The sequence below is a fragment of the Gossypium hirsutum genome, chromosome D10 (genome assembly GCF_007990345.1).
Source record: "Gossypium hirsutum isolate 1008001.06 chromosome D10, Gossypium_hirsutum_v2.1, whole genome shotgun sequence".
Classification (NCBI taxonomy): Eukaryota; Viridiplantae; Streptophyta; class Magnoliopsida; order Malvales; family Malvaceae; genus Gossypium; species Gossypium hirsutum.
In genome coordinates, this window is record NC_053446.1 from 51100493 (window position 1) to 51123386 (window position 22894).

The window sequence follows — 22894 nt, forward strand, 5'->3', positions numbered from 1 at the left end:
ATACTTGAGTAGAAAGTTTGAATTGAGATGGTTAGTTTAGTGGTTAGTCTTTGGCCTTAGTTCATTAATTTGTTCCTTGTTAATCACTCTAGTAATTGCGAGCTTTGGTATATAGATGATTGTAGAACTAAATGAAAAGTAATGTTTGCAACACATGAACAGTTTTGATAAGACACAGTACTATTTTAATATCGGATATAGAGAATTTACAAGAAAAATTAGAAAATCAATTAGATAAAGAATTCTTATGAAAGTAAAGTTGATTTTAGAGATGGGAATCAATGAAAAGAATTTTAAAAATGAGAATGTAGCAAAAGGATTAAATTATAAATTTTAAAAAGTTTAAAGACTAAAGTATAAATTTGACCAAAATAAATATGATTTATCATTCATCATTTGACGTGTGAATGAGTTGAAATATATATTGTTGGGATGGAAATCACTTTTAAGATCAAATTGAAAAGATTGAAAAGTTTAGTGATTAAATAATAAATTTTCTGCCGGAAAGATTTTTATTAAGAGTTAAATATGAACTATGATATTTGAATTTAAGAAGAAATAATTTTTGTTTTTATCCTCGAATATTTTAGTCGAATTAAATTTTGAAAATATTACTTAAATGAGATATTGGATAGCTGAAAGAAGAAAGTGGATCACAATTTTTAAGACTTTAAACATGAAATTTGTGGGTTTGAGTAATTTTAAAAGGAAAAGAAGAGAAGGAATCGGCTCCTATCATCATATTGTAGTCGCCCGGCCCCTCCCATGGAGACTCTCTTCTTGTCTCATTTTTCTTGAAATTTTTCAAAAACTCAAACACACAAATTTTGAGATTTTGTCAAAATCACTTGGAAAAATACTTTTAAAACTCACTTTCACCTTTAAATACATTAAAGAGAGAAAACTTCAACAAAATTAATCGGTTAACAATAAAAAAATTTAAAATTTTATTAATTATGAACTAATTCGGTTGATGACGAAACTAACCTTAATCGAAATTTATTGTTATTCATTAGTTGTGATGTTGTTGAGTTTTGTTACCTTGTTTTTAGACTTTTAGTAGGTTTCAATTAGATAATGAATGTTATTAATATTTTAATTAAGATAAAATAAGACTCTATTCATATTATTTGACCTGTTTAAATCTTTTAAAGTTAAATCGAATAAATTTATTCGATTCGACTCAAATTTTTATTTCATTTTTAAGAAAAATTCAAAATAAATCAAGAAGATAAAATACTGCCTTAAAATTTTTCACTCGATTTTATCAAGCAGCTCTCACCCTTCATGTTCGATTTCTTCCTATGACTTTGCATTTCCCCTACTGCTCCTCTAACTGATCCAAGCAACATGCAGTTGGTATCGAGGTATAGTTTTTAGTTTATATTTAAGGTGAGTGTAGGAGTGACATGACTATATTTAACTTTTTGTCTTCCGTAGATTTAGAAGGACATAATAAATTAATTTAATTTTAAAAAAAGAGTTAAATGAGACTTGAAGTTATAAAATAACAGTTATAAATCAAAAGAAAAACTTCTATTAAACATTTATAGCTAAACGGTCACAAAAGAGCATAGAAAATTAAGTATATGTTTGGTCAACTTCTATATCACCAAGACATTATAAGTACCAAAATACCAATGCTATGAAAATCTCACATTTAACTTCACCTATAGGAACATGATGGCATTTAGTTTGAGAAACATAGTAGCTTTTTTAGCATTGTTTCATGCAAGTATTGTGGTGGCAACATTGCCTTCTTGCCAAACCTGTGGCTCACCTGAACCATCTCCTCCAGCACCTGAACCCGAAGCTTTTCCACCCGAACCGGAAGTACCCGAACCTTATCCCCCTGAACTGGCTCCATATCCGGAACCTGATCAGTCTCCGGAACCAAGTGAGGCACCAATTGATGATGATGGTGTTTTTGATGTCACCAACTATGGAGCGGTGGCTGATGGTGGGACCGAATGTAGCTCGGTTCGTGCTTCTTAGCCTCCGTGTTTTAATTTGAACTGTAATTTTGTTTAACTTTATGTCATTAATTTCTGCATTGGAATCCTAGTTATGATGCTTAATTTCATTCTTCTTATTGGGTGTAAAGGCATTCTCTGCAGCATGGCATGCAGCGTGTGATTATCCGGGGAACTCTACCTTTTACATACCAGAAGGAACATTCTTGGTCGGTCCGATCTCATTTCGTGGGCCCTGCTATAACGATAGATCGCCTAACGTCGAGATCAGGGGAACATTATTTGCTCTAAGTAGCCTTAGTTCATTCAAGTCCTCCTATTGGATTTCATTCAAAAATCTCCAAGGGCTCACTCTTATTGGGGGACCCGAATACGGCAAACTCGATGGTCAAGGAGCCGTAGAGGCCTGGAAAGAGCCTAGCTGTGAGAAATCAGCAAGATGTAAGAAATTAATCACAGTAAGTTCCATTACAAGTTAACCAAAAGTTCAACTTTGTTTATTCAAGTAATCCAATTTCATTGAACTTTTTTCATTTCTTAATGTTATGCAGTCAATAGATTTTATAAATGTTTCACATGCAACCATCAGCAATATCACATTGTCAAACAGCAAGGGCTTCCACTTAGGTCTGCATGGAAGCAAGAACATTAAAATCTACAATGTCAAAATTATTGCTCCTGAGGATAGCCCAAACACTGATGGCATCCATGTCAGTAACTCCTCTAACATAAGCATTTTCTCTTCGACAATCGGAGTCGGTGATGATTGTGTCTCCATAGGACCCGGTAGCAAGAATGTCTCGGTTTCCAACATCCGATGCGGTCCAGGCCATGGAATAAGGTAGCCTGTATATACAAAACACTAACAAGTTTGATTCATAAAAACTTTCATATAACTAGTGCAAAAATGGCTTAGTGTGGGCAGCCTTGGCAAGTATAAAAACGAGAAGGATGTGGTCGGGATCAACGTCCGAAACTGCACGATAAATGGCACAGAAAACGGTATTCGGATGAAGACATGGCCCGGAGACCGTCCAAGCAATGCTTACAACATGACATTTGAAGACATTGTGATGGTCAATGTCTCCAACCCCATAATCATAGACCAAGAATATTGTCCTTCACATAAATGCAAGAGTAATGAAGTAAATAGCTAATCTTAGTTTCACTTAAAAGAAAAAGAAAAAACAATGGATGGATTCATTGTGTTTGTTCCTGGAATTGCAGCCTTCAATGGTGAAGCTTAAAGACATATTCATAAAGAACATCAATGGCACCTACAGCACCAAATCTGCAGTAATCTTTCTGTGCAGCTCAGAGGCTCCTTGTGAAAACGTTCAGCTTGTTAACATAAATCTCAACTATTTAGTGCCCAACAGTCCTCGCCAAGGTCGCTTGAACATTAAGGGGTTTCTTAATGGCTTACAAGTTATTAATTCTAGGTTTTAGGTGGGAATGAGAGTTGAGTATCCGGTTTAATGGAATTGACTCAACCATTTAATTCGATTCACAATAAAAATTTTGAAAATTTGTTGATTATGAACTAATTTGGTTGATGATGAAACTAACCTTAATGGAAATTTGTTGTTATTGATTAGTTGTAATGTTGTTTACTTTTTATACCTTGTTTTTACACTTTTTAGTAGGTTTCAATGAGATAATGAGTGTAATTAACATCGTCTCCACTTTGTTTTGCTACTTACATCTTTAAAATTTTGAATTTCAGTCAACCTTAAAATATACTAGTATATTGGTAACACATGTGTACGTGTGGGAATCAAATTCTATCATTCAAATGTGTGTGAAAATTAATTTGATACAATAAAACAAAAATAATAATTTGTTGAATCATAAATACATTTATAAAAAATATTAAATACATTTCAGTTGCTTTTCTGCCTATTCTGCAATGTTTCTATTAATATTGAAAATTTTGTCATATTTGGAAATTATAAAATTCATATATTGTATTCATTTGATATAAAATGCATGCTTTCTTGTGGATGCTTGTTCGGAATAAGATTTTGACAAATGAGGAGCGCGCACGAAGAGGTATGTCTTCTTCTCCTTTTTGTGAACAGTGTGGTAAGTCGATTGAATTAGTGATCCATGCTGTGAGAGATTGTGATTTCGCCCAATTTGAGTGGAAGTCCTTATTACCTAGGAATATTGCTTGGAATGTTTTTTTTCAACTTTCATATTGGGGAGTGGATACACTGGAATATCATGAATAAAGGGATTCTTAATGTTGATGGTGGTGAATGGTCGACCCTTTTTTCAATAGTGACTTGGTTCATTTGGGAAAATCGCCATGCTTTCATTTTTAAAAATGCTAGTAGCAGTAGTCATGAACTCATTGCATCGGCTCTTGCTTGGACAAAGTCTTGCGGGTATAGTGTCAAGATGGATCATTTGGCTTGCTCTTCTAAAACTGAACAAAGATGGCAGTGTCCCGATTCAAGTTGGGTCAAGATTAACGTTGATGGTTCTATGTCAAAAAACAACACCAAAGTAGCGATCAGAGGAGTTGTGCGAAACTCAGATGGGGAGTGGTTGATGGGTTTTAACATGGTAATAGGATGGATGAGATATTCAAGATTGAAGCACGAGCGATTGTTGAAGGGATGAAATTGGCTTGGTTGAAGGGTTTTAAACAGGTTGAAATTAATTATGACAATGCGATGCTTATAAATACTATCTGTAATGGGTTCGCATCAATTAGTAATATTGTAGAAGTCCGGATAATTCATGAATGGTGTAATAAGGATTGGAAAGTGAAGTTTAAGAATGTATTGCGAGGAAGCAACAAGGTAGCTGATTGTTTGGTTAAGGCGGCAATAGAAAAGCTAAACCAAGTAGTTCTTTTCCCAGTTCCACCACAGTATGTTATACGGCTACTAGAAGATGATACTTATGATTCTTTATATGAAGGAACGACTTTTTCTATTCATTCCTAACTAATAGGAGTGTTATTTTTATCTTAAAAAAAATAGTAAAGAGATGTTAGGTAGGGTGTAATAACTTCACACAGTTCTTCGTATATTACTCTCCTTATAATTTCTTTTTCAAAATACTGCAAGAGTTTTTGTGGTTATCAAATTCATCATAATAAAATTTATGTTGCATTGAATATGTTAAATTCATCATATAGACTTCCTCTTTAATATGATTTCTGCGCTTACATTAAGTACTAAAGATGAAATTAGAATTAAATGGAAACAATCTATGATGGTTCCAATTAGAGATTGTCTGAGCTGTAAAATTAAAGAAGAATGTACATGTGCAGCCATGGCTTTTTGTGCATGAATTTCCGCCATTTTTTACCCAACTATAGTACATGAACATGTTGACTTGGGATTTTAATTAATTACTAGCATGTAAATATCATACCTATGTAACATCATACTCAAACTTTGAAACATTCTCATTCTTATTAGCCTTACGAGTTCTGATTAATATGGATGTTGAGTTCACACCCAGCGATCAACTTCCTCCTTTACTTGGGATTTCCAGAAATCCATGTGAATATTTTATTGATGTTATAATGACCCAAATTTTGCCCGGGCCCATACTAGCAAAACAAACCCAAATAATAAAAATAAAACAGTCCATTACAGCAGTGTCCAAAACCCAAAATTGCAATGGCTCAATTAGACCAGCCCACTACTCAAACCAAACTAACACCTAGCAACCCAACAAAAACCCTAGCCCAACAAGCCCACAAAACTTAACAAGTTTTCAGCAAAAAACCCTAGGTGCGCCGCACCTAGGTCTACCCTCTGCCATGCCCGCACGCCTCTGAGATGCCTGCCGTTATTGTCACCGTAGCCTCCTCCACGGGCGCTATTGCCTGCAAGGAAAATAAAGAGCAAGAGGACAACAGCAAGAAGAATGGCAAACGAAAAAAGATAAAAATCTAGGCGTTCTTTCAAATCGGTTATAAAAACCGAGCATTAGGGCTGTAATTGCTTTTTCTTTTTTACGAATCTGGAGAAATAAAAATAAAAAAAGTTTTCAGTGGTTTCCTTTTTTATTTAAATCTTTCTATTTTTTTATCTTTATTTTTATTATTGTTTTTTATTTTGATAAACGGAAATAATAAGAAAAAGGGGGGCTCACCGGAACCTTTGTGAAGGCATCGTCGGAAAAGGGGGGAGCTATGCCGCCATCGGGATCGAATCCGTAAGGAGGCTGGGGTTCTCCTCCATTTTGGCCGCTTAGAGGGCTCGACCCTCGATGGCGCTGCCAGGGGGGCTGAAAAGCCCATATTTTTATGCGCCGGACACCGGCCACGGAGGCGGTGCGGCCGTTCGTTAATGGCGACTATGGTCGGATCGCTAGTCGGGTGGGAGTTGAGAGAGATGGGGGATTTTGAAAGTTTTTTTTAAAAAAAATATGGAAGAATGAGATTTTCAGAAAAATTTTGGATTAAATAAGTACACCAAACGGCACCGTTTTGGGGGTTGGGTTCAGAGGTTAAAATGACGTCGTTTTGGACCTCTGACCCGCGACCCGACCCACTTGCTCCAGGGGATCCGCGTGTTGTGCCTAGATGGCTATTTGCGCGCTCAGCCCCTCCACTTTTATAGTGCAGTGCAATCTGACCCTTTTGTTTCTTTCATTTTGGCCCATAAATTTTATGCCGATTTCAGTTTAATCCTTGTTGACGCGCTACGTTTTAGGACTGGGGAATATTTCCTTGGAAGTCTCTTACTCCTTCAGCACATTTCATTTCAGTTCTGAGTCACACCTTCTATTTATTTACAGTTTAAACCCTCGAATTTCATTCCGATTTCAATTTAATCCTTAGCCTGTTTAACTTCATTTTATTTTTATTTTTTTTTAAATGAGGAGTTTTATTTAATATTTTGTTTATTTATTTATTTACTTATTTTCAATCTTTAATCTAACTTATATTAGTTTGTATTCCATTTATTTTTATGGTCTATTTATTTTGTTCTATTTATTGGTCATTATTATTGCTGTTTTATTTTGTCATTTATTCATTTACTATTTTATTTCAAATGCTTTCAGATTCAGATTTGTCATTATTATAGTTATTGTTGATGTTATTATTTATATTATTATATGGTCATTCGCACTGTTATTCTTATTCATGCATGTTAACATTAGGATATATTAGTACCAATGCTATGTGTATATTTTATGATGCATATTATGTTATGGATTTTAAATATATGTTGTATATTCATTATAGGTCGTGTACGGCATCCTTTCCGTTTTAAACAATTTCTTTTCAAATATAATCAAAATTGCACGCATTTGGTTTTTAAATATTCCATTAATTCGTACTCAAAATTCAAAAGGGTAAAATTTTGAAAATAAATGCAATATTCCGTATTTAGAAAATTTGAGAAATCGTGCCCTAACTTATTGAGCTTCGATTTTTCTCGCGTTGATCCTAAATAACTGAATATCCTTTTACAATTAAAACAAATGAGGTTTAAATAAAAAATAAAATGCAAGCTTACTCTCAAAAATATGAGGTGTCGTGTCCTAACTTACTGGATGTGACATCTTGTTACTTCGAGATAAGGAGGCATTTTCCATTTTGATTTATTCGAGTAATTTTAAAATAACACAATATAAAGAGGGATCGTATTTTTAAATTCTTTTCGAGTTTTTTATTTTCGACACCAAGACATTAAGTAATCAACTAGGTACCAATTTTGGGCGTATCGAGGGTACTAATCCTTCCTCATATGTAACCGACTCCCGAACCGGTTTTTCTGAATTTCGTAGACCGAAATTATTATTTTAATAAATCAAATCATTTATTAAAAAAATAACTTTTCGAGGTGATCCGATCACACCTCATCAAAAAGGATTGGTGGCGACTCCCATTTTCGTTTTCATTTTCAAAATCCAAGTTGACCCCGTTTTCACAAAAAAAAAGGTGTCACCAGCTTGGCGACTCCACTAGGGATGCAAAAATAAGAGAGTCAAGCCACTAGTTGATTAATTTTTGTCTTTTGGTCAAAAATTGAAATTTTGGTTTAAATGTACGATCCTTTCGTTGCATTTTGTCCGTCATTTTTGTGGTCTTTAATATGTTTACTTTTTTTGGTTCAAGCCTTTTTGATATTTCTGCACATTGCATTGCATGATCGTTCGATCTCACCCTTTTTAAGTGGGAGTGAGAAACTAGTCCTTCGTGAGGTTTTCACCTCCGTGCAGGATAGTGGATCGCTTCCGGGATACATTCGTACCTATGTCTTCGTGAGATTTTCATCTCCGTGCAGCCATAGGGAAATGTATTCCCCTAAACTAAACTTGGTCCATATGAGCTTATAATGGGTGAGGATCAAGGAATTTGCCGGTTCGGGTACCCTTACTTTAGAACCAAACCGCATGTAGAAGACCTTAGAAGCCAACCCTAGGTAGAGCCACTTCAAACCCCTAGTGGTCACTCGAATAGGTGTTCTATTTTTTCTTGCTTGCTTTTACTTTGCACTAACCCGTTTTCTTTTGTTTTGGTTATGATTGCATTGCATTTTCATCATAAAAAAGAGGTTTTGATTCACGTTCAATTGCTAAATAGAGAGCTTGTCATAAGAAAATGAGTTTCTTGATAAAGTGGATGACAATGCGATTGTCTGAATATGATCCAAGAAAACGTGATAAGAGAAGGATAATAGTTTAATAGAGAACTACACGACTATTTCTCCGTTGCCCGAGGATTCAAGATGACAAAGATTATTCGAGAGCCGCTGAACTTTCTTAAAGAGAAGCCAACGAGCATCATGAGGATGAGTGAGCAACGAGTCGCGGCCTGGATCAAGCAAAAAGGAGATAGAAGAGATGTCCCTTTTGAAGAGTTAGTGAGATTTATCTTAACGCTCGAATCAATAAGAGGATCGAATGTCTCCTCCTATGACGGCAAAGCCATATATATATCCGCTTTATGTAAAGAGATTTATTTTCTAGTAAAGTTATTTGAATAGAATTGAACCAAGAATCAACGTCTCTTTTCACATTCATGCATCTGCATTACTTTTCATTGCATGCATCTTTTCATTCATTAATATTACATTTCACTGCATATAATAAATTTCCTAAAATTTGTGAGTTCAGAACTCTAGTACAGAGCATGATGGATGATAAAGAATTGGAATTCTTTGAAGATATCGATGGTATAGAAAGGAAAGGTGTTCGTGCCTTTGAAGAAGGAATTAAAAAATAAAAAAACCTATCAAGAATTTGTTTCTATATCCCCAGAGGCGTTCTGAACAATGGGACTGTGGAGGAGATCCCTGTATTTTTTTAGACCTAATTCGGAGTAATGTCCAAAACACGCTTATTGCTCTAAGCCTAGGACCAATAAGAATCCTTTTATGAGATAGACTTATGTTCAATATCTTTATTTCAATAAAATGCATCTTTGTTTCTCATTTCGAGCAAATATTCTTTTATTGTTTCCATTTCATTCATAATCATACTATACAGATAAATATTCTTAGATTCTTTTATTCTTTGGATCTAGCTTCGTCCCTATAATAGGTCTTCAGATATCAATGATATGAGCGATACTTCTATTGACTCAGAACTTTCTTTTGAGCAAGTTATGTGTCTAAAGGAACCTTAAGACTTCGCAGATGATTGAGACTATAGCTTATCTCCTGATTTATAAATGATGGTAGAGCAAGTCGAAAAACAGATCCTACTTTACAAAAAATCAGGTGGAAATTCTGAGGTTAGGAGAAAAGAAAGAGGTGAATATCGGAGTCTGTATCACTATAGAGGTAAAGTGAGATGTTATTAAGTTATTCCAAGAATTTAAAAAAAATTCGCATGATCAAGATATGCCTGAACAGCTAAGACATGTGGACGTTGTTGAGACTAAGAAATATTGAAAAAGGTCCATAAGGGTGTTTGAGGAACATATGCATTAATTTTGTAATGGCCAAGTAAATTATGAGATATGGGTACTGCTGGTCCACCATGGAAGGGGATTGCATCAGTTATACCAAGATGCTCATATCAGTTATACCAAAATGCTCATATCAGACCATGTATTGAATTTGAACAACCGCACGACATCAGAAGTTTGTAGTCTGTTCATGATTAAACCATGTTGCCCTAAAATAAACGGTATAGTGAAAAAAAAAAACAAAACAAAAACAAGAAAATAAAAAATGAAAAAACAAAAAAACAAAAAAACCTCTACTGGGGCAACTCATTTCTCATTGGTATATGGAATAGAGACAGTTTTACCCATCGAAGTTGATATTCCTACCCTTTGAGTCTTGTTAGAGCTAAAGTTGGATGAAGCAGAATGGATCCAGGCCTGATATGATCAGTTAAAGTTGATTGAGGAAAAAAGGTTGAAAGCTATCCGTCATGATCAAATGTACCAAAAGCAAATGATGCGAGCTCACCAAAAAAGGTTCGCCCTAGAGAATTCCATGAGGGGGACCTAATATCTAAGAAGATCCTTCCCATACAAAAGGACTTCAGAAGAAAGTGGATGCCAAACTCGAAAGGACCTTATGTGGAAGGCCTTATCTGAAAAAGCGTCGATATTAACCAAGATGGATGGCAAGAACCTGCCTAATCTTGAGAATTCTGATTCAAGCAATGAAAACTTCACTTGGAAAAAAAAGAAACGAAAAGAAAAAAAAATAAAATAAAAGAAGAACAAAAAAAGAAAAAGGAGAGGCCAATGTGAAAACCCGCAAAGGGCGCCTTGAAACCAAAGGGGTTTTGAATTGAAAACCCAGGAATGGGCAGTTCAAATTTTGATCAAAGGTGGGGGCATGCGGTGGTCTTGTCCTCTCCGAATTAATAAGAAGGAGAGATGCTACATCTTGGGGCATCAACAAAGTCTTCTAGGACTTCTACACACATATCAAGTTCAAAACGGGTCCTCAAGATGTTTGGGGCAAAGAAGCTCAAGCTGCGATATCTGGGGCACCTATTTCTATTTTATTCATTTTTGTATTTTGACAAAATACGCCATCTTGATTAATTTATTCTCATTCTAGCAAAATTTGCTATCTTGATTAATTCATTCATTTCGAGCTTTGCTCTCAACAAAATTTCATCTTGATAATCTTTTTCAGGCGTTTCATTGAAATAACGATTACTGGACTGATAATATTCAAGCAGAAGAAGTTCTGCATATTATTCTGAAAGTTTCTAAATAGTACGAGGACCCGAAGCAAGGCTATTGTTTAGAACTAACCAAACCTAGGGGTTGGAAGCATTTGAGAAAGAATAGTCTAAATTGTGACTACTTCTTTGGTTTTTCTGTCAAAGATACCGCCTAAACAAGAAGGCATTAGTGATAAAACCTTGATGAACAACGAGGAATGACACCCCAAGCATTAAAGAGGGATCATTCTCATGACATTCTGCATTCATGCAAATATCATTCATACACATCCAGTTAAGAAATTTTGATTCATTCTGATCATAATATTCTAAACACTAGGCATAAATAGATCCATGAAATGGATTATGCAGGTCATGTTCCCCCAGAGAACAGATCAATGAAGTTACCCATACCCCTGAAGTTGCAGTGGGATGGATTGAAGCCACCAGCCTTATCTCCCTGAGCAGAAGTAGAGTAGGCTGAAGATTACAGATCTTATCTCCCTAAGCAGTAGTGGAGCAGATCGAAGATGACGAATCTTATCTTCCTAAGGTAGTAGGAAGCAGATTTAAGCCACTAGCCTTATCTCCCTGAGCAGCTGTGGAGTAGCTTGAAGATTGTAGATCTTATCTCCCTAAGCAGTAGTGGAGTAGATCGAAGATGGTGAATCTTATCTTCCTAAGGTAGTAGGAAGCAGATTTAAGCAACCAGCTTTATCTCCCTGAGCAGCAGTGGAATAGGTTGAAGATTGTAGATCTTATCTCCCTAAGTAGTAGTGGAGCAGATCGAAGACGGCGAATCTTATCTCCCTGAGTAGCAGTGGAGTAGATTGAAGATCTTATCTCCTTAAGCAGCAGTGGAGCAGATCGCATTAAGTCTTATCTCTCTAAACAGTAGTAGAGCAGATAGAAGAAACCAATCCTATCTCCCTGAAGTTGCAGTGGAGTGGATTAAAACCACAGATCTTATCTCTCTAAAGTTGCAGTAAAGCAGATCGCATCAAGTCTTATCTCCCTAAGCAGTAGTGGAGCAGACAAAAGAAACCAATCATATCTCCAAAAAGTTGCAGTGGAGCGGATTAAAACCACAGATCTTATCTTTCCGAAGTTGCAGTAGAGCAGATCGCATCAAGTCTTATCTCCCTAAGCAGTAGTGGAGCAGACAAAAGAAACCAATCCTATCTCCCTAAAGTTTCAGTGGAGCGGATTAAAACCACAGATCTTATCTCTCTAAAGTTGCAATAGAGCAGATAGCATCAAGTCTTATCTCCCTAAGCAATAGTGGAGCAAACAGAAGAAACCAATCCTATCTCCCTGAAGTTGCAGTGGAGCCGATTAAACCGATGAATCATATACCTCTGAAGTTGCGGCAAGTCAAATTAGATCCTATCATATCAAACCTTATCTCCCTGAAGTTGCAGCGGAGCAGGTTAAAGATACAAGTCTTATCTCCTTGAAATTGCAGTGAAGCAGACTAAAACCACGAATCTTATCCCCATGAAGTTGCAGTAGAGTAGATTTAAGTCATATCTCTCTAAAGATGATGTGAAGTGGATCAAAGCAATGAGAAACAGTAGACTAGAATGAAGCTACCTGAAAAGAGAACCACCAGAACAAGTCAAAGATCAGCGAGACCGGGCAAAATTGGTCCTTTTTGAAATCTTTGCTCCATTCTCGTTACACGACAATGAGCAAAGAGGGGCAACTGTAATGACCCAAATTTTGCTCGGGTTCATACCAGCAAAACAAACCCAAATAATAAAAATGAAACAATCCATTACAGCAGTGACCCAAACCCAAAATTGCAATGGCTCAATTAGACCAACCCACTACTCAAACCAAACTAACACCTAGCAACTTAACAAAAACCCTAGCCCAACAAGCCCACAAAACTTAACAAGTTTTCAGCAAAAAACCCTAGGTGCGCCGCACCTAGGTCTACCCTCTGCCATGCCTGCACGCCTCTGAGATGCCTGCCGCTACTGTCACCGTAGCCTCCTCCACGCGCGCTGTTGCCTGCAAGGAAAATAAAGAGCAAGAGGACAACAAGAAGAAGAATGGAAAACGACAAAAGATAAAAATTTAGGGGTTCTTTCAAATTGGTTATAAAAACCGAGCATTAGGGCTGTAATTGCTTTTTCTTTTTTACGAATCTGGAGAAATAAAAACAAAAAAAGTTTTAAGTGGTTTCCTTTTTTATTTCAATCTTTCTATTTTTTTATCTTTATTTTTATTTTTTTTATTTTGATAAACGGAAATAATAAGAAAAAGGGGGGCTCACAGGAACCTTTGTGACCGCATCGTCGACAAAGGAGGGAGCTACGCCACAATCGAGACCGAATCCGTAAGGAGGCCGGGGTTCTCCTCTGTTTTGGCCACTTAGAGGGCTTGACCCTCGATGGCGCTGCCAGGCGAGGGCTGAAAAGCCCATATTTTTATGCGCCAGACACCGGCCACGGAGGCGGTGCGGCCGTTTGTCAACGGCGACTATGGCTGGATCGCTAGTCGGGGGGAGTTGAGAGAGATGGGGATTTGAAAGTTTTAAAAAAAAATTGAAGAATGAGATTTTCAGAAAAATTTTGGATTAAATACAGTACACCAAACGGCACCATTTTGGGGGTTGGGTTCAGAGGTCAAAATGACGTCGTTTTGGACCTTTGACCCTCGACCCAACCCGCTTGCTCCAGGGGATCCGCGTGTTGCGCCTGGAGGAGTTATTTGCATGTTCAGCCCCTCCGCTTTTATAGTGCAGTGCAATCTGACCCTTTTGTTTCTTTCATTTTGGCCAATAAATTTTATGCCGATTTCAGTTTAATCCTTGTTGACGCGCTGTGTTTCCGGACTGGGGAATATTTCCCTGGAAGTCCCTTACTCCTTCAGCACATTTCATTTCAGTTCTGAGTCACACCTTCTATTTATTTACAGTTTAAACCCTCAAATTTCATTCCGATTTCAATTTAATCCTTAGCCTATTTAACTTCATTTTATTTTTATTTTTTTTATTTTAAAATGAGGAGTTTTATTTAATATTTTGTTTATTTATTTATTTACTTATTTTCAATCTTTAATCTAACTTATATTAGTTTGTATTCCATTTATTTTTATGGTCTGTTTATTTTGTTCTATTTATTGGTCATTATTATTGCTGTTTTATTTTGTCATTTATTCATTTGCTATTTTATTTCAAATGCTTTCAGGTTCAGATTTGTCATTATTATAGTTATCGTTGATGTTATTATTTATATTATTATATGGTCATTCGCACTGTTATTCTTATTCATGTATGTTAACATTAAGATTTATTAGTACCAATGCTATGTGTATATTTTATGATGCATATTATGTTATGGATTTTAAATGTATGTTGTATATTTATTATAGGTCGTGTACGGCATCCTTTCTGTTTTAAACAATTTCTTTTCAAATATAATCAAAATTGCACGCATTTGGTTTTTAAATATTCCATTAATTCGTACTCAAAATTCAAAATGGTAAAATTTCGAAAATAAAGGCAATATTCCGTATTTAGAAAATTCGAGATAAGAAGGCATTTTTCATTTTGATTTATTCGAGTAATTTTAAAATAACATAATATAAAGAGGAATCGTATTTTTAAATTCTTTTCGAATTTTTTATTTTCGACACCAAGACATTAAGTAATCAACTAGGTACCAATTTTGGGCGTATCGAGTGTGCTAATCCTTCCTCGTGCGTAACCGACTCCCGAACCCATTTTTTTGAATTCCGTAGACCGAAATTATTGTTTTAATAAATCAAATAATTTATTAAAATAATAACTTTTCGAGGTGATCCGATCACACCTCATCAAAAAAGATTGGTGGTGACTCTCAGTTTCGTTTTCATTTTCAAAATCTAAATCGACCCCGTTTTCACAAAAAAAAATGGTGTCAACAGATATAAAACCAGGTTGTATAAAAAGTTAAATCTACATAAATACACAAACATTAATTTCAAAGAATTGAGAAAATATTCTAATACCTTTTGTCCCTTTCAAATATATTCTAATTAATTCATTTCATATATAAATTACCCTTTCTTTTACTTTTTTTTTCCTTTATCATTTTTTTATTAAAATATTTTAAACAATCATTTTTTTATCATTTTTTTTCTTTTTTTCATACTATATATTTAGCACTTAATTATATTAATGTTACGAGTTAATTGGATAAAGATGAAAATATATTTACTTTACAAAGTAAATTTTATTATTTTCGGAATACTTTTATCATTTTATATATTTTATATAAAAATATATATATATGTACAATAATAGTTAAACCCAAAACTTTATAATTTCCAATAGGTTAAAATATGTCTATAGTCTTTGTATTTTTCGAAAATTAGAAATTTAGTCCCTATACTTGTATTTTCAGGAATTTAGTTCATCTACTTTTTAAATTTCAAATTTCAAGTTTAATTGTTAATATTGTTTTTTTTGTTAAATTCAAGTTAATTACATTTTTTTAATTACATGCCTATCAAGTGAGTAGTTTTTTTATTATTATTACAAAATGTCACAGAAACCATAACAGTTGGACCTATATTTTAAAATTTAAAGATAAAGCGACTAAATTTCTAATTTTTAAAAAGTACAAGGACAACAAGCACATTTTGACCTTTTCAATATTTATACTTTACCATCTTCACAAAGCTCATTTATTATCTATATCATTTTTTTATAAATATAATTATTGTAGAACAAAATTTTATTTTTCACCCGAATAAGTGCCGGTAAAAGAATCATAAAGGCCCTTATATTAGTATTTAAATTGTATTTTATCTTTTATTATTCAAAAAATGAATAAATTAAACTACGTACGTTAAATAAAAATTTTATCAATTTCTATGATGCCTAATAAAATAATCAGATAATTACACATAATATGCAGAATTTACCTTATTCTAAGCTAAGGAAATAAAATGTTTAGGATATTTTTTTTAAGAGAATGAACAATATTTTAATAATTTTAGATGATTTTAAAAATGAAATCGATATAAGTATGATTAGAATTTGTTTTTTTTGGTTGTTAAAAACTGAAATCCATATAGTTCCCTGTTTTTTTCATTTATTTACTTCCCCCTGTTACGTGCTAACATTAGATTTCAGATCCGACGCCTGCTCTGCTCTGCTGTCTTGTCCGACATCAAATTCCATACCGGAGCTCAACTCTCTCGCTCTCCGCCGACGCCTGAGAACAAGATCTCGTCTCTAGAAAGGTACGTTCTTTGATCAAATCCGATCCCATCAATTTTATCTCTGCTTACATCCTCGCATTTTGCGAAAACCATGAGCTCCAATTATGGGAAAGGTTCATCTGGTTCGCTAAAATCCTTCGATTTCGATCTCGGCCTCGGATCGGGCCGACCCAAATCCCTCAACGACCAAAAGAACAAAACCTCTTCTTCCTTTTCATCTTATTCATCAGCAACATCTGCACCATCGAAGCCCGCATGGCAACCCAACAAACCGTCGTGGACCCATCAACCCGCCCCGAATCAGGCCAGCCAAGCCGCGATATCGGGTCCCACTTCCATGGTGGGAGACATCTTTGGGAAGAGCTGGTCCTCTTCGGGAGGTAATAGCTCTGGGATTGGAATTGTTAACAAGAACCCTAATTTGTTTGGAGATTTGGTTAGCTCTGCTTTGGGACAGGGAAAGAATAATAGTAATTCTAATGTTCCTTTGAAAAATGCAAATCCAACTCCTAATTCTTCGAGTAAAAACCCATATTCAATGGGGAATTTGGCTGATTCATTGCCAAAAAGTAGTGGAAATTGGGGAACTTCTAGTGGATATAATAATAATAGCAATGGTATTGGTGGTAGTAGTAATATTAATGTCAATATTAACAATAGTAAGAATCAGAATCTTGGGGGAGCTTCCATGAAAAGTATGGCTGGAGGAGCAGCAGGTGGAGGTAAAAGTGGGATTGGTTCTAAGGATCCTTTTGGTTCTTTGGTTGATTTTTCATCAAAACCATCAGGGACCCTTAATTCAGGAAGTAATAAAGGAAATAAGGCAAATGTTGCACATGATGCATTTGGGGATTTTCAGAATGCTTCAAAACCGAGCACAACTGCATTTCCTTCTAGCGGTTTCAGTGCATTTGGGGATTTTCAGAATGCTTCAAAACCAAGCACAATGGCGTTTCCTTCTAGCGGTTTTGGTTCAACTTCGAATACGAATGATTCTGGTATGCCTGCAAAGAATGTTGGATCTCAAAGTCAACCATCTGTTCAAAGCTCGGGCGGTGATCCTCTCGATATGTTCTTCTCGTCATCTTCAGCTTCTGGAGGTTCTGCTCAAGCATCTGGTGGAGGTGGAGGGCAGCAATTTTCTGAAGTTGATGATTGGGGATTGGATTCTGAGTTTGGAGGAGCAGGAGGAGGAAATGATGGTGGCTCGACAACAGAGCTTGAAGGGCTTCCTCCTCCCCCGGCTGGGGTCACTGCATCTTCTGCAAAGAGCAAGGGTATCGACAACCAGAAGCAAGGGCAGTATGCTGATGCCATTAAGTGGCTGTCTTGGGCAGTGGTTCTTCTTGAAAAGACAAATGATAAGTCTGGCACCATGGAGGTTTTATCATGTAGGGCTTCATGCTATAAAGAAGTTGGGGAGTATAAGAAGGCTGTAGCTGACTGTTCAAAGGTATAAAATTCTTCAAACTGTTGGATTATGTTAGTTCCTTGTTAGTATGAATAAACTGTACTGCATTCTCGTTATTTTGGTCCTAGTAATCGAGGTTTGGTCCTCTGATATTTTACACATGGCAGAGTATTGTGTTGGTTGTATTCATATCGATCACATCAATTGAAATCAATGTAGACTGATGAAATTATGTTCTCCATTTTCTTATTTAGGTGTTAGAGCACGATGAGAGCAATGTGTCTGTCCTCGTACAGCGTGCACTCTTGTATGAAAGCATGGAGAAATACAAGCTTGGGGCCGAAGATCTGAGAACCGTTCTGAAGATTGATCCTGGTAATAGAATTGCAAGAAGTACTGTCCATCGCTTGGCTAAAATGGCGGACTAGAAGGTCTTTATGATTCATTTGTTTGTATTAGCTTTCTTCACGTAGGTTGATACCTTTTTGCCCTCATACTATGAACAGAATTAAGGGGGAATAATAACCTTTTTCCCTGGATACATGTGTCTTTCAATATGTCTCGTTGCGGAGGGTTTTCGTGGTTCAATATTATATCTTGTCTTGGTTGTGATTTGGAATTGGCTTGTCTTTGATATTTCTAGATAGCTTTGGAGCATGCTTTCGGAACAAATATATATGGTTCGGTTCATTGTATGCTTCGGGTAGAAGTATACGAACTCTGTTACAACAGTTTATGGTATTGTATTGGATGGTGTTTTCTTTTCAGGTGATGATGTACAATGTTCATTTTGTTTCATGGATTTTATGTTAAGACCTAATGGATGGTGTTATATCTGAAATTTACAAATGGTGGAATGATAAAAGCGAATATGTTTAGACATTAATGGACTAAACTGTTAATAGACATTGATGTGATTGATAAAAGCGATGAACAATTATGTTAATATGCTACTCCAACATATATAAAGTTATTAAAACGTTTACCTCCAAAATAAATCCAAGTTCATTTTAGACATAATTTCAAATATTACAATAATATTAAAAATGATAAGTAATTATAAATAATTATTAAAATTTTAAAGTTAAAAAGGAATTGTTAAAAATTTACGTCTGAAATAAAAAAAAAATTAGACACCCATTTGTTTAAGTTCATATTGGACGTAGTTTTGAAAATCTTTAAAAGTTATAAAATTATTTAAAATGGTAAAAATATATATGTTGAATAAAATATAAGATTTAGTCCTTTTCTTCTATTTGACCAAACAAGTCAGTGGTGAAACCCATCAACGAAAGGACCTAATTGAATTTTAATTTTGATTTTCTAATTTTTTTTTTACTAACGAGTTTTTAGATTCTTTTGCGTTCATTAAAAGAGGAACTTGGTAACTTTCTAGTTTTAAATTTTTATGTATTTTTTTAAATAATTTGTTATTTTTTTAAAATCATGATTAAATTAGCTCAATGCATAAATGTTAAAGATTAGGATTTTTTTTCTTTTGAATTTAAGACCAAATTAACATAATGCATAAACATTGAGAGTTAAATTTGTTACTACATCAATTAAAAACAATCACATTATTATTTTGTTAGTCATTTAATGACTGAGTAATAAAAAACATAATCGTGAATAATCGGGTCACCCAATTATAATTTCTTAAAATTAGATCATCAAAACAAAAAAAAAATTACGCATAATTAAATGAATAATGATGCAGCTTACCCAAACTTATCTATGGTATGCCTTTTGATGGTTGGGGGGTTTGGCTTGGTTTTTCTTGTTGTTCTTTTGATGAACTTTTGTTTTGCTTTGCATGAGTTAGAGATTTTGCTTCTTGTTGTTTATCTGATCAATCCAACTTCCAAATGAAATGATCTGAAATAGTTTAAATTTTGTTGATCTATTTGTATTAATTATGGCTTTAGTATATGTATTTTAATTTGATCAATTTTAGTTTATATACTTTTTAAATTTTAAAAATTTAGTCTTGACCAAATAGTACTTGTTAAATTTGTTTGGTTAAATTCTACTATTAGTCATGTATTATGCATAAAGTTGTAAGGTAAAGAGAATTTTGAAAAGAATTGAATATCTATTATTGAAGGAGAAAATGGCTTTTTATAGCTCTACATCACAACTAAAAAGAGAAAGAAAAGGAGTCCATGACTTAACAACTTTGAATAAATCAAACAAATAAATATCCTTAAAGAAACGAGATTTATTATCCAAACAACCTAAAATAGATTATCAAATCCTAGCAATTCCTCCCTTAAACTAAAAATGCTCTAAGCATTTAGTTTATGTCAGCTTCTGCACAGACACCCAAGAATCTTCTCAACTTACAAAACTGATCCAGCTTAAGAGGTTTGGTCATCACATTTGCTAGCTGATCTTAAGAATTACAATGCACCAATTTAATGTTGTCAGTCTTTTTCAGGTCTATAAGGAAATGAAAACGCATATCAATATGCTTGATGCGACTATGCATTACTGTATTTTTGGAGAGCTTGATTGTCGAGCTGTTATCACAAAAAATAGTGATCAATTTCTCATGATTCTTGTCCAATTTCGCCAACACCCTTTGTAATCATACTACTTGACATGCACATGATGTTGCAGCAATAAATTAAGCTTCTATGGTGGACAAACTAACTACTAGTTGCTTTGTAGAAAACCATGAAATTGCTCCTGAGCTTAATAAAAACACATAACCAGAGGTACTCTTCCTATTTTCTATATCTCTAGCATAGTCGCTATCAATGTAAGCAACAAGTTCATATTCTCCTCCCCTCTTATAGAAGATTCCAAACTTAGTGGTACCCTTCAAGTATCTCAAAGCTCGTTTCACCACCTACAAATGTAGCTCAGTAGGATTTTCCATGTATCTACTAGCAAGACTCACCACAAACATCATGTCTAGCCGTGTTGCTGTAAAATACATAAGACTACCAATAACTTGCTTGTAGTAAGTCTTATCCACTTTGACTCTATCTTCATCCTCTGAAAGCTTGAATCTAGAGACTAGTGGAACCTGAACATGATTACTCTTATCCATTTTGAAACGTTTTAGCACCTCTGATGCATGCTTATTTTGACTGATAAAAATGCCATCAGATTTTTACAACACTTTGATACCAAGAAAATACCTCATCCTCCCAAGATCTATCACGTCAAATTCATTCTTCATAGAATATCTGAACTCAATTATCATCTGCTCATCATTACCAAAAACAATGAGATCATCGACATACAAACTAACAATTACCATTTTCATGTCTCGCCTTTTTATGAACAAAGTTTGTTCATAATCGCATTTCTCAAATCCTTCCTTCATGAAGTAAGCATCTATTCAACTATACCAAGCACGTGGAGCTTGCTTAAGTCCATAAAATGTTTTTTGTAGTTTATACTCCTTCCCCTTATTTCCCGGCTGAACATAACCACTTGGCTACTCCATAAAAACATTTTCAGTTAATTCACCATGCAAAAACGCTGATTTCACATCTAGTTGGTAGATAGTCCAACCTTTTTGAGCTACAAATGTTACAACCAGTCGAATTGTTTCTATACGAGCAACATGGGTAAATATTTCAATATAATCTACTCCATACCATTGCAAATACCCCTTCACAACAAGTCTAGCCTTTTATTTATCCACCTCTCCAATCTCATTAAATTTGGTTTTATAAACCGACTTTACTCCTACCTTCTTTGCTCCATTTGGTAATTTTGTTCGTTCCCATGTATTCTTTTTTGTATTGATTCCATTTCTGCATCCATTGCTCTCTTCAATTTTTCACTTTTAACAACTTCTTCAAACTGAACAAGATCGTCAGCTATAGACATCACCAAATAAGCTTCATTATCTTCTTCAAAAGGCCCTTCTCCAGTCTCATAATCTTTCATCCAAGTCGGTGGTGCCCTGTTTCTCTTTTCGTCTGTACTAAAAGCATCATCTCCAGTTGAAACATCAAATGAAGGATTCCCTATGTCTGCATCAACTTCAGATTCACCTTCCTCTTCAGTCTCATTAATTCCAATTGCTGTATTTTCTTGATCTCCCAATTCTAAGTCACACACAGCAATGTTTTCATACTTTTCATCCCAATCCCATGCCTTATCTTCTTCGAATACAACATCCCTATTTATTATAAATTTTTTTTGAGTTTAGATTGTAAAGTCTATAAGCTTTTGACTCCTCACTAACCCCCAATAAAACACACATCATGTATTTTTCATCTAATATGGTTTTTTTAAAATCAGACACATGAACATGAGAAATCCAACCAAAAACACAAAAATACTCAACTAAAGTTTTGACTCTGCTCCATACTTCTTCTGGTGTCTGATCTTTGACAAAACAAGTTGGGCATCAATTCAAAACATGTATTGTCCAATTCACTGCTTCAAGCCAGAAGGTTTTCAAAATCTTCTTTGCAGAAAGCATGTTGCATACCATATTTATAATGATTCTGTTCTTGCGTTCCGCTACTCTATTTTGCTGCGGCTTATATGCAGTTGTCAGTTGTTTTTTAATTTCATTATCTTTACAAAATTTTGTGCATTCATGTGATGTAAATTCTCTTCCATGATCAGTTCGCAAGCGTTTGATAACCGAATTTGATTCTTTCTCAACGTGAACTTTAAAATTTTGAAAAATAACAAAAGCCTCTAATTTTTTTCTGATAGAAATAAACTCAAGTTTTTCTACTGAAGTCATCAATAAAAGTAATCAGGTACCTTTTTCTACTATTTGAAATAGGTTTAATTGGTCCACAAATATCAGCATGAATTAACTGAAGAATTTGCGTCGCCCTCCAAGTGTTTTTCTTTGGAAATGATAATCTATCCTGCTTTCTCACCATACATTCCTTGTAAAGCTCTGATGAAGACTTGAGTTCTAGTAAGCCATGGGCCATCTTCTTATGTTGAACTGTTTTCAGACCTTTATAACTCAAGTGCCTATATTTGTAATGTCCAAGCTGCTGAACCTTTTCTTCTGTGGTTGTGCTAAAATAAACAAGTAGTGCAGTAATAGCATGTAGCTTTAACATTTGATTTGTAATCATCTTTGTATCCATGATCAACCCTTTCTCAAAGTGATATACCCTACATCTATCATGTTGAAATAGAACAGGCAGCCCCTTCTCTTGCAACTACCCTACACTCAGTAAATTAT

At 34.8% G+C, this 22894-nt stretch overlaps 2 protein-coding genes across 4 annotated transcripts; both read left to right on the forward strand.

The window, feature by feature from the left end:
• Positions 1-1648: 1648 nt before the first annotated feature.
• Positions 1649-3570, forward strand: LOC121222221 (exopolygalacturonase). Of its 3 annotated transcripts, none has more exons than XM_041102372.1 (5): positions 1649-1980; positions 2105-2431; positions 2525-2814; positions 2890-3110; positions 3201-3355. In XM_041102372.1, the coding sequence occupies exons 1-5, from the start codon at positions 1681-1683 to the stop codon at positions 3218-3220; spliced, it is 1158 nt and encodes a 385-aa protein (XP_040958306.1). In that variant the 5' UTR covers positions 1649-1680; the 3' UTR covers positions 3221-3355. The 3 variants fall into 3 exon arrangements, with proteins under 3 accessions (XP_040958306.1, XP_040958305.1, XP_040958304.1); XM_041102371.1 differs by having other exon boundaries at positions 1650-1980; positions 2899-3118; positions 3201-3570; XM_041102370.1 differs by having other exon boundaries at positions 1651-1980; positions 2890-3118; positions 3201-3570.
• A 12460-nt stretch (positions 3571-16030) lies between these two features.
• On the forward strand, positions 16031-18482 carry LOC107896653 (uncharacterized transmembrane protein DDB_G0289901). Its single transcript, XM_016821873.2, has 2 exons — positions 16031-17757; positions 17970-18482. The coding sequence occupies exons 1-2, from the start codon at positions 16396-16398 to the stop codon at positions 18141-18143; spliced, it is 1536 nt and encodes a 511-aa protein (XP_016677362.2). The 5' UTR covers positions 16031-16395; the 3' UTR covers positions 18144-18482.
• The last annotated feature ends 4412 nt before the right edge of the window (positions 18483-22894 follow it).